This window comes from Alligator mississippiensis, chromosome 3 (genome assembly GCF_030867095.1).
Source record: "Alligator mississippiensis isolate rAllMis1 chromosome 3, rAllMis1, whole genome shotgun sequence".
NCBI classification, from domain to species: Eukaryota; Metazoa; Chordata; order Crocodylia; family Alligatoridae; genus Alligator; species Alligator mississippiensis.
In genome coordinates, this window is record NC_081826.1 from 283,084,257 (window position 1) to 283,098,954 (window position 14,698).

General features: G+C 42.6%; 1 protein-coding gene across 5 annotated transcripts in view; it reads right to left on the reverse strand.

Moving 5' to 3' along the window:
- Positions 1–14,698, reverse strand: part of NEDD4L (NEDD4 like E3 ubiquitin protein ligase) — a 352,508-nt gene that overhangs the window by 78,439 nt on the left and 259,371 nt on the right. For all 5 annotated transcript variants that reach the window (XM_059725264.1, XM_059725263.1, XM_006268859.4 and 2 more), the window contains 3 exons: positions 14,550–14,682; positions 11,065–11,241; positions 281–355 (listed from right to left, as the gene is read on the reverse strand). In XM_059725264.1, the coding sequence (XP_059581247.1) occupies positions 281–355; positions 11,065–11,241; positions 14,550–14,682 (385 nt within the window). The remainder of the gene's footprint in view (positions 1–280; positions 356–11,064; positions 11,242–14,549; positions 14,683–14,698) is intronic.

The following is a 14,698-nucleotide window of genomic DNA, read 5'->3' on the forward strand; positions in this document are numbered from 1 at the left end:
GAATTAGATGCAAAATTCCCACTCACTTCAATGCAGTAGGATTTCATCCACTGGATTAATCATCTTTCTTAAATCTTTTGTAAAAATGAGTATGATCTCACTACTATGTGGTTCTGTGCATTGTGATGTTAATTTGGTATCAGCTACAGTTTGGGATACGTATATTGTACAAGTTAAATGATAAACAGCTAAATCCATCACCACAGGAAAAGGTACCATTCAGAAGCAGAGTTTTTAAAACCAGAATATAGAAGATAGATAAAAATTAGCTTTTGTTTACCAGTGATAATTGAGACTGTTCAGCAACTGCATCTGTTACGCTGCAAGACCTTAATCTTGATGAAGGATCTCTTTGCTGAAAATAAAAAAAAAGGAAAAATGTTCTCAATTACACTACCTTCAACATAGGATTTGTATTTAATTGCTTTCATTTCTAGTTTTCAGCATTTTTTCTGCAGGAGAAATAAATAATTCTCATCTTGCAACCTCTCTCTCCTTTACGTATCTATAAAACCTTGGCAAGCAGTCAAGAGCAGGTTTCTCTTAAATCCTCGGCATTCCAATCCTCGGCTGTTTCTTTTTGACCTTGTTTTGGATTAAATGGGAAAGGAAAGTAGTCAGCTATGCATCTTGTACTGTCATCTTTAATAGTCCAGTTTTACTGACATACTTCAAAGGACAGAGGAGCTGGATGCTCCTCTACTTCTCTGGGAAAACGCAAAGCAGATTCAACAGCCCTGTAAAAAGTAAAGTGGGGGGGGGTACGGCTGGGATTTGGGGAGAAGGGGACATACCTAAAGTGAACAATGAGTGAAAAGTATCACAATGCCTCTGACATCAAGTAGCTCCAAAAAGACAGCTCAGGGACGATGGGAATAAAATGCCAAATACAGTAGAATGTTGATTATCTGGAATAATTAGTGCCACTATCATTCCAGATAATCTATTTCTCTAGAAACTCAAACAGTGCATCATGAAATGCTATAAACTATATTTTAATTACTGTGCAGCAAATATTAAAAGGCAAAAAGAAATAAAAAATGTTACTGTGTAACGTTTTAAAATCTCAAAGCACTATTAAATAAACAACATACAGTTGTCTCATCAACAACCAAAACCCTACTGCGGCTGGATGGTTTTGTTACTATAAAATCTTCGGTGAACTGACTTTCACAAAACTCAGCTTCCAGATAATCAACTCTCTACTGTATGAGAGAGCATGAATGTCTGCAATGCAGCCCCTAAAAAATTTCCTCTTCCTTCTGGAGATCACCTGCATAAAGCCCTCTGTAGGAATGAATATTTATTGTCCATAGAAGGGAATGGAAAAGTTCTACTATCATGCAGGCATGATTATGCACGCAAGATGTTTCTGCATCACATGACAAGAGGCTGCAACCTCTGCTGCAGAACATAAGCTGGGATACTCGCCACGGCAGGGCTTTGCTGTTGTCCTGGGTTGGCAAAACCAACATATTTTTACATATAGCCCTGAGAATCAATTCCTTAATAGACACTAGCTTTAAGAACATACACAGGTTTGAAATGTACAATCAGCAGTTAATGACTAATGGAAGTGCACTTATTGGTAATATGTAAGTGACACAAACCCGAACACCCACTAATTATGGGGATTAGGGGGACTATTACTCTTAATCCTCTATCTTTCTGTTTAAATTGTACCAACAACCATACTACTTGTAATAAAAATGATACTGGAGATGCTGTAAATGGTGTTATTAAGCATGTGTTTTCTTGTGTGCATGCTGCACTCTCTCTTAGAAGAAAGTTTTCTTCTGTGCTTTTATCAGCTGCTGCAGAACTTGGTAGAAGTCGTGATATTCTTATCTTCAATCAGCACAAATGACCTTCACCTTGCACTGTCATGCTAACCTTTTGTCTTAAAGAAGTAGTTCATTTATTTATAGTTATTTTTAAGATAAGGATCACCAATCCCAACAAGTTCTAGTCAGGTTGCAGTGCTGCTGTAGTCAAAATAGTCAACGAAAGGTCGTCTTCAGTACTGTAGTAAGGGCAGTGACAAGGCTGCACTGATGCTGGGAACCCTTGCATTGGGAGTGGGGGTGGGAGGGGGTTATTCCTAAAGCAAATGGAAGTGATGTTTAGTTACTTGTGTATTACTTATTGTAAAAACATAGTTCTGGACAAACTGGCCCCAGCAGGGGAACCTCGGTATAAGTTGTACAGACTGTCCTATCCCTGTGCCCTGCTGCCCAGAGCTCTGGAGGGTATGGGCAGGCAGGAGGGAGCAACACATGGGGCTTGTTTGCTCTTGCCCACTACCACAGGTAGCAGGGGGAACTGATGTGCTCCCACTGGCTGAAATGGGCCTGTTCCCATAGCCTGGGCCCTCCTCCAAGAGTTGAGCTTGTCTTCTCTCGGCCATTCTTTGTGCAGGCGTTCTTGCTGGCCCTCATCTTGGGCTCCGTATCTCTAACCCCCATCCCCTTCTGTACATGGGCTATACTACAGACCTTGGCTGGCCCGGTTCTCACCACTGGACAGAGTACGGGCCAGGGCAGGGATAAGCTTAGCTTCCAGGGTAGGGCCCAGGGTGCAGAAGCCTGCCTGGTTCAGCTGGGTGGGATGCACCGGGTCTCCCTGCCACATGCATGGATGGACCAAATTGAATGAGCCTCATACTCCCCTGGAAGGTCCAAGCCCAGAGAGGATGGAGTCAGCAAAGGCCCCTGGACACAGCCCACAATGAGAGAGACCTTTCAGCCACAGATTGAGGCAGGATGAGATACTCTGGTGCCAGGGGCAGAGGGTGGGAGGTCCTGGGGTATGGCTGGGCTGAAACACCAGTCCCAGGAGCCTCCTCAGTTTCTGTGTCCAGGAACTTCTCCTTCACTAGGTCAGTTTTTGAAAATAGGGCTGTCCCAGCTGCACAGCAGGGTCACCCTACAGAAAAGCCCAGCCCCATAAGCGGTTTCTCCTCAGAAGTGGTTTGGGAGAAGGGCATGAGCCATCTAACCTGGGGGCTGTCAGTGTGAACCACCTGCAGCCAGGAGCTCTTCTGCTTGGCATTCAAAGAGCCACCTTTGGTTCAATCTATGAAAAAAAAAGGTGCTTTTCAGCTCAGCAGACCAGAATGATATTGGCAACATTTGACCACATGATGTTGACACCTGGTTCCTGAGATGAATCATTTTCCGATTTGCTCATTATTTTACAAAGAGCAAAGGGGAAAGAAATGGCAACTTGTGATTAGCTGTTTAGCTTGCTGGGCTGCCCTTGAGCTCAACCATTCTGCAGTGCCAAGAACCAGGTAAGAAATAAAATTTTCCAAAGACTCACGTTCCAAATCCTTGGCTCCTCCAGCTTTTGGCAGCAGGACAGCCAGACTGCTAGAATCTTAAAGATGGGAAGGCCAAGGTATGTAAGGTCGCTTGATGTAGCCAGATATCAACATTGCCTCAAGGATTTTTTGACATTACATAATAACTATTGCTACCGTCAAGCTCAGCTTCAGTCACTTAAAATTAGTTTAGAACTACCTAAGGTCTCTGATTGGACAAGAAAGATTATCTTACTTGGAAATCCTGTCAATTGAGTAACATATAGTGAATCTGCTAAACTACGATTCCTTAACTGACAAGTTTGCTATGTTAAAGGCAAAGCAAATTCATATTTAAATAAGATGCCTGCTGGCACAGGATTTCATAAGAATCCTGGAAAATCTGAACATTTGTCTTTAACCCCAGACTTTCTTGAAAACTCTAGAATTTATATTAATTTGGGGTAATGTTTTAATAAACATTGTTTTTAACATTGTTTTTAAACTTGAGAAGGGGCTTGTTTCATGAATTAATTATAGTTTATTTGTTTGAAAACAAGAGAGTGCCATTTCAATTGCAAACTTTCTAGTACTTCTTTCTGTACATGTTGCAGGGTTGTTGGTTGTAGCCATGTTGGTCTAAGGACATAGGCAGGCAAGGTACTTTGGGTAGATGTGAAATCTTTTATTAACCAACTAAATAGTTGGGGGAAAGATCTTTGAAAGCTTTCGGGCACAAACACTATTCAGACATTGGGAGACTCTGCTGTTGTTCTGCGTTCTCCAAATTGGAAAAGAAGCTGAAGTAAACAAGAAGTCTGTGGCATGCAAATGAGTGCAAGTTTTGAAGACAAAGGGTAGAGACAGGAGTGGGGGAAGAGGTAGGGAAAAGTGTGAAGGAATGCAGGTGGTCAGCTAAAGGCAGTCAGATGTCAAACAGGTTGTAATGGGTCATAAATCCAATGTCTATATTAAATCCTTGATTTTTTGTATCCATTGCAAAACATTACAAACCTGCGGCCCCCCCCCCATTGCCCCTCCAACCTGTCTTTTACCTACTGACCATCTCAATTTACATTTAAAATGACTGGCTGTCTTGCATACGTACTGGCTGCTTTACCACTCCATCCAGGAAAAGCACAGATCATCTGCAGACCCTTCCTCCAAAAGCTTGCAAAGAAGAATTTTTCCAACTCTCTGAGTTGGTCTAAAAAAGATATTGGATTTACCCAAAGAACCTTGTCTTTTCATACATGGCACTCTGTGTTGATACATGGTGCTACATGCAACAGCTTCGCAAACTTGTGATCCTCTCTCGCTTTTTGACACTAATTTGGGTCTGTGCTCTTTTCTATTGTTATTATATCATATACAACAAGTGATTTTTCAAAAAAACATAGTAGCACATATGGGACAATTTGCCCACTACGCGACTTGCACTGGGTGCCAAAATGCCCAGCTCCAGCTCTTTTGTTGTCTGACCTCTCCCCCCCAGCTATAGTTGGTCCAGGGAAAGATGCCACAACCCCCCCCCAAAAAACCCAAAAAACCCCTGCCTTTCAACAAACTCTGTTTATATTCTTATATTCCCTGTCTATGAAGTACCTTGCAAAAGCACAGCACAGCATGCAGAGCTTAGCGAGTACAAACATGAATGCAGAGAAGACTAAGTGCACTGCCACAATTTCTTAACTGTTGACCAGGGAAAGAGCACTTCTGATGTTAAGGCTTCTGTCTCCCTGCCTTCTACACCACCAAGAGGTAGAACCCTTGATATTGCAATCTATAGTCTGTCCAGCACTTATGCCAAAAAGACTTACCTACCTGTCCATGCAAAGTTCTAAATTATTTATCTTAACAACTTAGATTTCATCACTGAAAAGAGGCATGTTAATTACCCAGCTTCCTAGGGGAAGACTGAGATTAATGTCCTCTTAAAATCAAATTTTATTTTGATAATCACAGTAATAACATGTCTCTACTGGTCATGCTATGAATTAGTTCTCATTACTGCAAGGCAAAGTATTGCCCATCTCATTCAAATAAGGCATCTATTCAAAACTTGTGAAGCAAGGCCTTAAGATTAGTTTAAAACTAAGGATTTTCTTGAAAAATAAAAGTTCCTAACTTGCTTTCAGGATTCCAAGTTTTTGCCCTTAGTTTGACTCCATCTTTTATGCTTTTCTCTTTAATCATTAAATATTTTATTTGAAAGCTGAAATCCTCACTTAAATGACTTGACACAACAAGTCATAAGACTTGTAATAAACCATGTGACTTGCTAGTACAGCATATGGCATAATGAAATACTGATAAGGGACTTAGATTTGATTGCACATTAACTGAGTGAGGGTAAGAAAAGGTTAGTACCCACCACCTGGCAGGGATCTACCTGTATGTCCAGACACTTGTGGGTAGGCATTTATCTAACAGCTGGAACTGGTTTTTGCGACTCAAAGACCACAGGACCAATGCCATCTCCTGTACTACTTTTCATCTGGGGACCTTCTTAATATCAATGTAAACATTCAGTTCTTAAAAGGGGGGGGGGGGGAGGGGGAGGAGGGAGGGCAAGGGAGGTGGTTTCTAGTTCCTTACCCTCTTGAGAAGACTGCTTCCAAATATTGTGAAGGTTGAGAGTTCCTTACATGCCAGGAAACTCGCAGGTTATTTCCCGTCTATGCCGCAGTTGCTAAGGCCTGGTCTTTGATCAAAGAACTGACAGATCCCTGTAGCTACTTGCTCCTAAACTGAGAGTTGGGACACATGCCTGTCGTGACAGAAGGTGAAATTCAAAAGGTTATCTAATCCAGCCCCATACTCATGGCAGACTCATCCATGACTAAAGCCTTTCTGCCAAGGATCTGTCCAACCTGCTTTTGAATGTTTCCAAGGGTAGAGAGTCCACAATTTCTCTAAGTAGCCTGTTCAAATGTTTGATCACCCTTATAATCAGAAACGTTCCTCGATATCTCCAACCTAAATTTCCCCTGCTATAGTTTGAGACCATTGTTCTTAGTCCTCTACCCTACAGCCAGAGAGAAAAGCACATCTGCATCCTTTCTATAAATCACCCTTCGGGTACTTTTAGACTTATCAAATCCCACCTCAGCCTTCTCTTCTCTAGGTTAAATAACCCACATTATTTCAGCCTTTCCTCATAAGTCTCATCTCCTGAGCCTCTGATCATTTCTGTTGTCCTGCTCTGGACGTGTTTTTAAACTGTCCACCTCTTTTTGAAGTGTAAAGTCCAAAACAGGATACAGTACTCTAAGGTGAGACCTCACCAGCAATGAACAGAGCAGAAGAATCTTTCCTTTGATCTGCAAGTGACACAACCCAGTATGGCGTTGGGTTTTTTTTTTGACAGATGAGCACACTGTTGGCTCACAGTCAGCTTATGGTACACTGTAACCCCCAGTCCTCCTCTGCAGTACCACAGCCTAGCCAGTCATTCCCCAGGCTGTATTTGTGCATGCAAGTATTTCACAGATTCACAGAAGTTTAGGGCTGGAAGGGACCTCGTGAGATCATCATCCCAAGCGCAGGACTTGGTACTTGTCCTTGTTGAATCTTATCTCTTTGACTGAGGACTATTTTGTCAGGCTGACCAGGTCATTCTGGATCCTAGTCTTGCCCTCTGGAGTGTCTGCAATTCCACCCAACTTGGTGTCATCCACAACTTTATTAAGCACTCGATCCCATTGTTCAAATAATTAATGTAGATATCAAGCAGTACCAGACCCAGGAGAGAGCCCTGGTGAGCCCCACTGACACTGCCCCCCAACTAGACATTTAGCCATTAAGGATTACTCACTGAGTACGATGATCCAACCCATTAAATATCCACCTTACAATACTTGCATTTAGTTTCCATTTCTTTCTCTTGTTAATGAGAATGTCATAGAAGACCATGCCTGTCTAAAGGCAAGGTATACCAAATCCATAGTTCTCCCTTCATTCAAAGAGCCTGTCATTTCACCCACAAAGAGCAATAAAGGAATAGTGAAGAGAAGTAAAGGAGGGATATTATACCGAGAGTCTTCTAACAAATCAAAGATGGAAGGAAAGAGGAAGAAAGAATAAGCATGTGGGCCAACGCATTCTGTAGCTGCTTTCGAGGGGAGGGGGAAAACTGATGTTAAGGAGCGTGCATCAACCACTACACTGTTGCAGTTCCCTCTGTGTGATCCTGTAGTGCTACAGGATCTAGTTCACTCCAACTGTGACCTTGAATGAAGCTAGGTTAAAGTTGAAGTGGTTTTGCAACACTTGTACTGCTACAGAATCATGTCAACAACAGCTGACTCCTAACAGCTTATATTGGTTTCCTTTGGTAGCAATATGACTATTTCAAGTGACTGAAAAGATTGGAGAACAAAGGAAGCAGAACCAATAAGCATTTTTGGATAGTGAATTTAATCTATGCCTTACCATACCAATATTTTTGTGATAGCCATCTTATATCATTAAGCTTGGGGGCGGGATGGGGGGTTGGAGAAACTTGGGGGTATGTCAGAGTACTTTAATATTATTAATTATTCTGTAGTATGGAAGTAAAAAACGACTAAAAAAAGAAAACAGCTTTGCCAGAATGTACACAAAAACCTGCAGCACATGCGCACCTACTGGCTCAAGACAGGGCTTATTTAGAAAGTTACCCAGCATGCATCCTGGGCTGTGTTGCAGTACCAAGGGCTCAAAGGTTCCACTTTTCCACCTTCATTTAATTTGGCATGGGCCCCCTGTTTGCAGTCGCTGGAAGTGAAGGATGAAAGCAGGGAGGAGACTGAGGAGGCAGTTTGCTGGTGAGCCCTAAGGGCTTATTCTCTAGTCCTTTCAAATACATTCTAATTCGGACCCTGCTCACAATGTTCCATCCTCAAATAAAAGTGTGAACACGTGGCTTTTTCATTCTGTTCCAGACAGAAGCTAACACCTTCAGAGAGACTGGCTCTATTAATACACTACCTGAAAATGAAACACAGATCACGGTCCAAGCCTTCCCCTTAGGTTTGGCTCCCGCAAGGCTTACTCAGTCTCTTCCCCCCTCTCTTCACAGAGTCACTCCCATCTCCCTTATATTTAGGATGGAACTAAATGAGCCATTTCCAACCATGAGTTGCAAGGTTTCAGCTTCCCTCTTTAGGAACTGCACCTGCTAACTAAAAAAGATAAACTTTCCTCTACATTAAAACAGCACCACATACTGTACTGGTTTCATAGGACATTTGGGAGGCCATTTGGCCTAAAATCAATGATAACTTGTTTCTGTTACTCTCATTAGAAATCCCACAAGATGGAAAAATCAATTAGCTGTACTCTTCCTTTCTAGCATCAGTAACTCCCCCCCTTCACAATAGACTTCTGATTTGCCACAATTAATTTTGCTGACAAGCAGTGCTTTCATGTCAGCTGTTTACTAGATGCATTGCTTTTCTATACAGTCTGAATAGGGCTGCAAGTTCCATACATATAGATCATCCTTTAGGAGCTTTCAATTTTTTGCACTCTCATTACTTTAGGTATTTTATTTCCTATTTAGAAGAGTATAAGAAATAAAGTATGAATTAGAATGCGCTAAAATTATACAAACTCTCTCGCCTATTTAAAGAATGGCTCAGAATGGCCCTCCTATGTGTTACAGTAACACAAAAAATAGCATGAAGCAAAATAATGAGGAGCATCTTAGAATCTTCAACCCTCCCCCATAAGGTCCATATTTGGTTAGATTAAAAGTATTGGGCTCAACAGTGCACACTACTGAAAGATCAGCGACTTTAAAAAAGAAATATAAACTCATTATACACCCAAGATGTGTGGGACAAGACTTGCTTCACAAATAATGTGATCAAGATTAGCAACTTGAGGTGCAGTCTTACACAGATGTATATACAGTGTTACACAGACGTATTTATGTATCGCATGATAAAAGAGCTTCTATACACATACATATATATTTAATGATTCAATGTGTTTTCTTACTTTGAAAAGTGCTCTGATTATAATTATGATTGCGATAATATGCAAGAGAAAGCACCTAATGGCTCTGTAAATTAGCCAGTTTATAGCAAATATTATTACTTGGGTATCTTAATGAAGACAAATTCCCAGCTCCGGTATTTACTCGTCAAATAAAAGATGCTAGGTCCTGTTCCTGAAATTGGTCCAGTGTGGATAGACCCCTCTGGAGGACCACACAAGCATAGAGGTTTTACCCTTTCAGCTCTTCCTTTTTCTAACTGAGGTTATAGTTTACTGGGCTAGTCTGCAGGTGACATTGAAGTCATTGTAAGACATCAACTGAAAAGGATTTCCGAATATACCTTACAGCTACTTTATTTTATAAAATCATATTTAAGCTGAACACAGCCAAATTTAGACTCCTTATCTCCTGAACAAAGGTACCTTGATAAGATGTCCCATTAGACTGCAATATGTTCAGCCTCCTATGTTTCATTCAATATTTGCAATTGTTTCTTTTATCAGAGATATAAGACATGCCTAAGCCTGCAATCATATCTCTCTTCTCTTCTGTGATATCAGTCTTCCTTGATTACAGGATATTACAAATACAAGTTGTAACTTCTCATCCTAATGAGGAGAGAGAACATACATATAGGGCTTATAAAACCTTGATTGACTGCTTCAAATTACCTAAAGATTCTACCACAACTAAATAGCTACAATTATATTCTTTTATAAGCCTTTTGATATTTGATCCAGTTCAATTGTGGGGTCTTTGTCAAGAGAATAATACTTTTGATAAAATATACATGCACGTACAGGGAATTGTATTCATAAAATAACTACTGTTGTAATGGTCTGATCAAGCTAAGACACTTTCAAGAGACAGATTTTTGCAAATTGTTGATTGCAAGTAAAAATAAAGCAAAATGATAAAACTCATCAGAAGCATAATACTTTTTTGGAAAAAAAAACAAGCAGTGTGATTTTAACTGTAGTAGTTTTGCCACATTTCACTCAGAGAAAAGAAAGTTAAACCAAAATGAAAGAAGGCAAGTTAGTTATTTTCTTGTTAGTGGTATTTTGAATGGTGAACTTCTAACTACATACATTGTACAGTCAATTTTAAAGAAAGATTTCCTATTAAAATTTAGTGCAAGTAAAAACTTAGGATAAACAGAAAGATTTCTGTGTTCATTTGCAAAATGCTAATGAAAACACAACACACAATAGCAAGAAAGACACAGAAACAAAGCACCGCACTCTGTAAGCTAAACAAACATTGCATTGTAGCACTGAAATTCAAATCAATATTGCTGTATCTTGCAGATGCATGACAAGCGGTAAGCAAAACCAACAAAGCTCTTTTTAACTGAACAGCAAAGAATTAACAGTGAAAACTAAATAAGACTTCAAAATGTTTTACTTTAAGAATTCAATCCAATCTCCCACTGACTTCAATGGAATAGAATTTCAGCCACTGTTTATGAAATACTGGGCAATCCAAACTGCTTAAAAAAGTACAATGGTTTAGTACAGTATATTGTAGTATAGAAAGTATAGATACGTAATTAATAAAATAATCCTGTCCTTGTTCAACCTCAAATATCAAATTATGAGACAAGGTTGAAGTTACCAAAAAAGGAATCCCAGCCTACAAATATGAATTAGTATATTCATAATGCCACCAAAAACAACTGCCCATACATATGGATGATTCAGACAGTCAGACACTGTATCAGACATACAGTCACAGAGGTCTGTTCAGTAGTGTATCTAGTGAGCACAATACTTACTATCAAAGAACTGAGTTGTTCCCCATTGGAATCAGGAGTGACTTGGAGCCTTCTGTTCAATTCATCAGACAGCTCCTGGGGACTGGTCCGAGAAACTGGAGAGGCCGGGGGAGGTGGCAAGGACAGGCTTAAGGAATCTCCACTTGCACTCACTTCCTCTGAAATAGTTTCCCAGGGCTGACAAAAGGGAAAGGAAAAGATGATAGCAAACATTTACCACTGCAGATCTCTCCTAGCTGACCCATGCTCTTGCAGCAATATGTGCATTTTAATTGCTTTGTGACAAGTCTCCACTGGGCTATCAGTGGAAATAATAAGGCAGACATATAACTTTGAGTACCTTCAATGCTGCCTACAATATCACTAGCATGTGCTAAACAGTTCTGCTGTTTAAATATTGCATAATTGACTTCAGAAGGAAGGACAGATGGATGGATGGTGGGATGGACGGACAACTACAACCTCTGTAATGAGGCCAAAGGTCACAAGAAATTAAGAGTAGTAGCTATTCTAGTGACAATATTCCCCACAGTGCTACAGAAACCATGGTTTGGGTGTAAACATACAAATCAAACTAATCAACTGCAGATGAAAGGGCGTTAAAGTTTCATTAAATGTACTCCCAATGGAATTAAATTTTATTAATTTTTCCTTCTACTGTTTGAGTTTGTTTTAAAACATGACCACAATCTGCACTGAGATGGGATTAACATACAGACTTGGTGGCTAGGGACAGACATTCAAAAAGCCAGAGCCTGAATTGATTCAATCTTTGCAGGTTAGTCTAACCTGTGTAGACTGAACCAATTCGTAAGTGTACAGACATTCACTTTTGACTCAGGAAATGCAGGCACGTGCCTGCTGTGGCTCAGGCCAGAAACCGGGGGGTGCTAGAGCAAGCCCTCAGCTGGAGGGAAACTAAGCTGAAGAGGGGCATGGCCAGGACCAGGCAAGCCTGCCCACCCTCATCTGCCTGGAGGTGGAGGGGGGCAGCAGCTCTTGCCAGGCATCCCCAGACCTCCACCCCTCCTCACTTGCTGGCTGGCAGCAGGAGCAGGGGCGGGGTCAGACCCTGGTAGCGTGGGGGGAAGTGGAGGTTTAATCCCCCCATTACCCCGGGGGAGGGGCAGTGTGGGTACTAACAGGCTCCGCTCATGCACCCGGGACCATGGGAGCCACATGCCAGTAGCCTAGGGCAAGGGGTGCAGGTTAATCTCTCCATTCCAGCATCAGTGGGGAGCACTGGTATGGCATCCAGGGCCGAGTCCCTCCAAGAAGCATCCAGCTGGATGCAGGGAGGGACTGAGGAGAGGGGATGTGACCTGCCTGCAGGGGGAGGGAGGGGGGCTGGGACTAGTTACAGTCGGACTCACTTTTGCCTCCTGCTGAGGCAGCGTGCCCAGAGCTGGGATGGCCCCAGTGGGTGGGGGGCAGCACCTGCCACCTCCTGCCTCCAGCCCTGCATGGGGGGCCAAAGTTTGCAGGCAGGCCGCATCTGCCGTGTGGCTCCCCACCCCCTCCCTCTCCCAGCAGAGGCAGCGGCACAGCGAACTATCATGGTGGGCGCAGGTGAAGCACTTGTTGCCTACCGCTGCTCAGGGTGGGCTACTGCAGGCCTGGGGCATGGGCCATAGTGGGGAAAGGCAATGGACTGCCACAACCCAGTCCGGTCTGGCCCGGCCACGTGGTCCAGGGGCCTAGGGCAGCAACTGGTTGGCGGCAGTCTGCTCATGTGCACCCGCCATGATAGTTCGCTCTGCCACCACCTCTGCTGGGAAAGATACGGGGGCAGGGAGCTGTGCTGCACCTGCAGCCTGCCTGCAAGCCACAGCCCCTGCACAGGGCTGGAGGCAGGGGCAGCAGGTGCTGACCCCCACCCCCTAGGGCCATGCCAGCCCCAGCTGCGCTGCTGTAGCAGGAGGCAGCAGTGAATTGGGCTGTAACTAGTCCCAGTTCCCCCCTTGCCACCAAGTCATGTCCCCCCTCCCCGCAGCTGGCTGGCAGCTCCTTGGAGGGACTTGGCCCAGGGTGCCATGTCGGTACCCCCCACTGCTGCTACTTGCAATGCAGAGAGTAAACCCCCCACGTTCCCCCAGGCTACTGGCATCTGGCTGCCGCAGCCCTAGGTACACAAGTGCAGCCTGTCAGGACCCGTGCTACCCCCCCTGCAATGGGAGGATTAAACCCCTGCTTTCTCTCAGGCTACCAGGGTGTAGCCCTGCCCCTGCTACCAGCCAGCGAGTGAGATGGGGTGGGGATCTGGGGATGCCTGGCAAAGGCCGCTGCACCCTTGCCAGGCAGACCTGGCAACACTACAGAGCAGGGTTTCCCATCCCCATTTTTTTCTGACCCAGCCAGAGCAGAGCAGACCCAGATAGTGCTCCAGCTAGGGAGGAGAGGAGTGGAGCCAACCCTGCCTGGCTGGAACAAACAGACAGCCCAGCCCTGCCAGGCATGCTGGAGTACTGATTTAACTTAAACCAGGAAGGGGTTTGGGATAGAAGTTGCATAAACCAGTTCGTCCCAAGTCAGTTAAGTCTGAGAACACATTCAACCAGGTTTACCTTAAACCAATTTTGGCCATTTTGAAACTGATTTATGAGCACTGAACTTATATTCTGTTACAGGTTTAAACCAGTTTCTGATCACTTAAATTGGTTTATGTGCAACTTCTGTCCCTAGCCTTAAATAACAGCATTTTACAATGAAATGCTTTATGGAAATTGTTCTTAATACATACAGGGTATCAATTATAAGTGAAAGATGAGAGTGCAGCATGGTCTCAGCAACTTCTTACTTTCTAGCATGACTGGCATGCAGAAATAAAAAATACCTACTAGAATATAAACTGTTCCTTCTGAATCTTATCATAAAATACTCAAGAAAACTGAATGAAACAGCCAGCTTCAGTCTGAAAGACTGCTTATATTTCCAAGCAAATTTTATTTACTCAGTTCAAATATGTGTAAACCAAACATTCAAATAGTGAAATGCTGCCTTAGACTTACGGGGGGGAGGGGGAACAAGAAAAAACCCGTCTTTTCCACATTCAGAGTTCATTTTGTTAATGTGATTACTTAAACTTCTTTCTTAAACCTCCCAACCAATTTTTCAAAGCTGAGCATAGAGGAAAAATGTATTCCTTAACCTGCCCATAGCAACCAATGTACAAAACTAGAAGTCTAATTATCCTAGAACTCTCCTGTGCTTTTATTATTTGATGTGTGTATACATGTCAGATATTCAAAATTTGTATGGCTCTGAATACACGGATTTAGTTAGGTTTTATTTTACCCAATTACCACTAGAATTTAACTCAGGCAGTTATCGCAAAAAGCCTTGTAAAAACACTGGTCTGAAAAGATACTGCTCAATATAGTAGAAATTAACTAACTGGCAAATAAAATGCATCTGTTTGGGTAGATTATTTTAAAACCATAAAACAGTTTAAATGCTGAGGAAATTATTCCAAGGCTGATACGTACTTCAGGTATATCTCCACTGTCCATGGGCTCTGGCTCCAAATCTTCACTAATGTGTCTCCGAGATCGAAACCGTCTATGAGCCGCCTCTTGGTTTATTTGTCTAATGTTGTTGTCTGATTCAGATGCCATATCACTGGCCATTGTGGAAA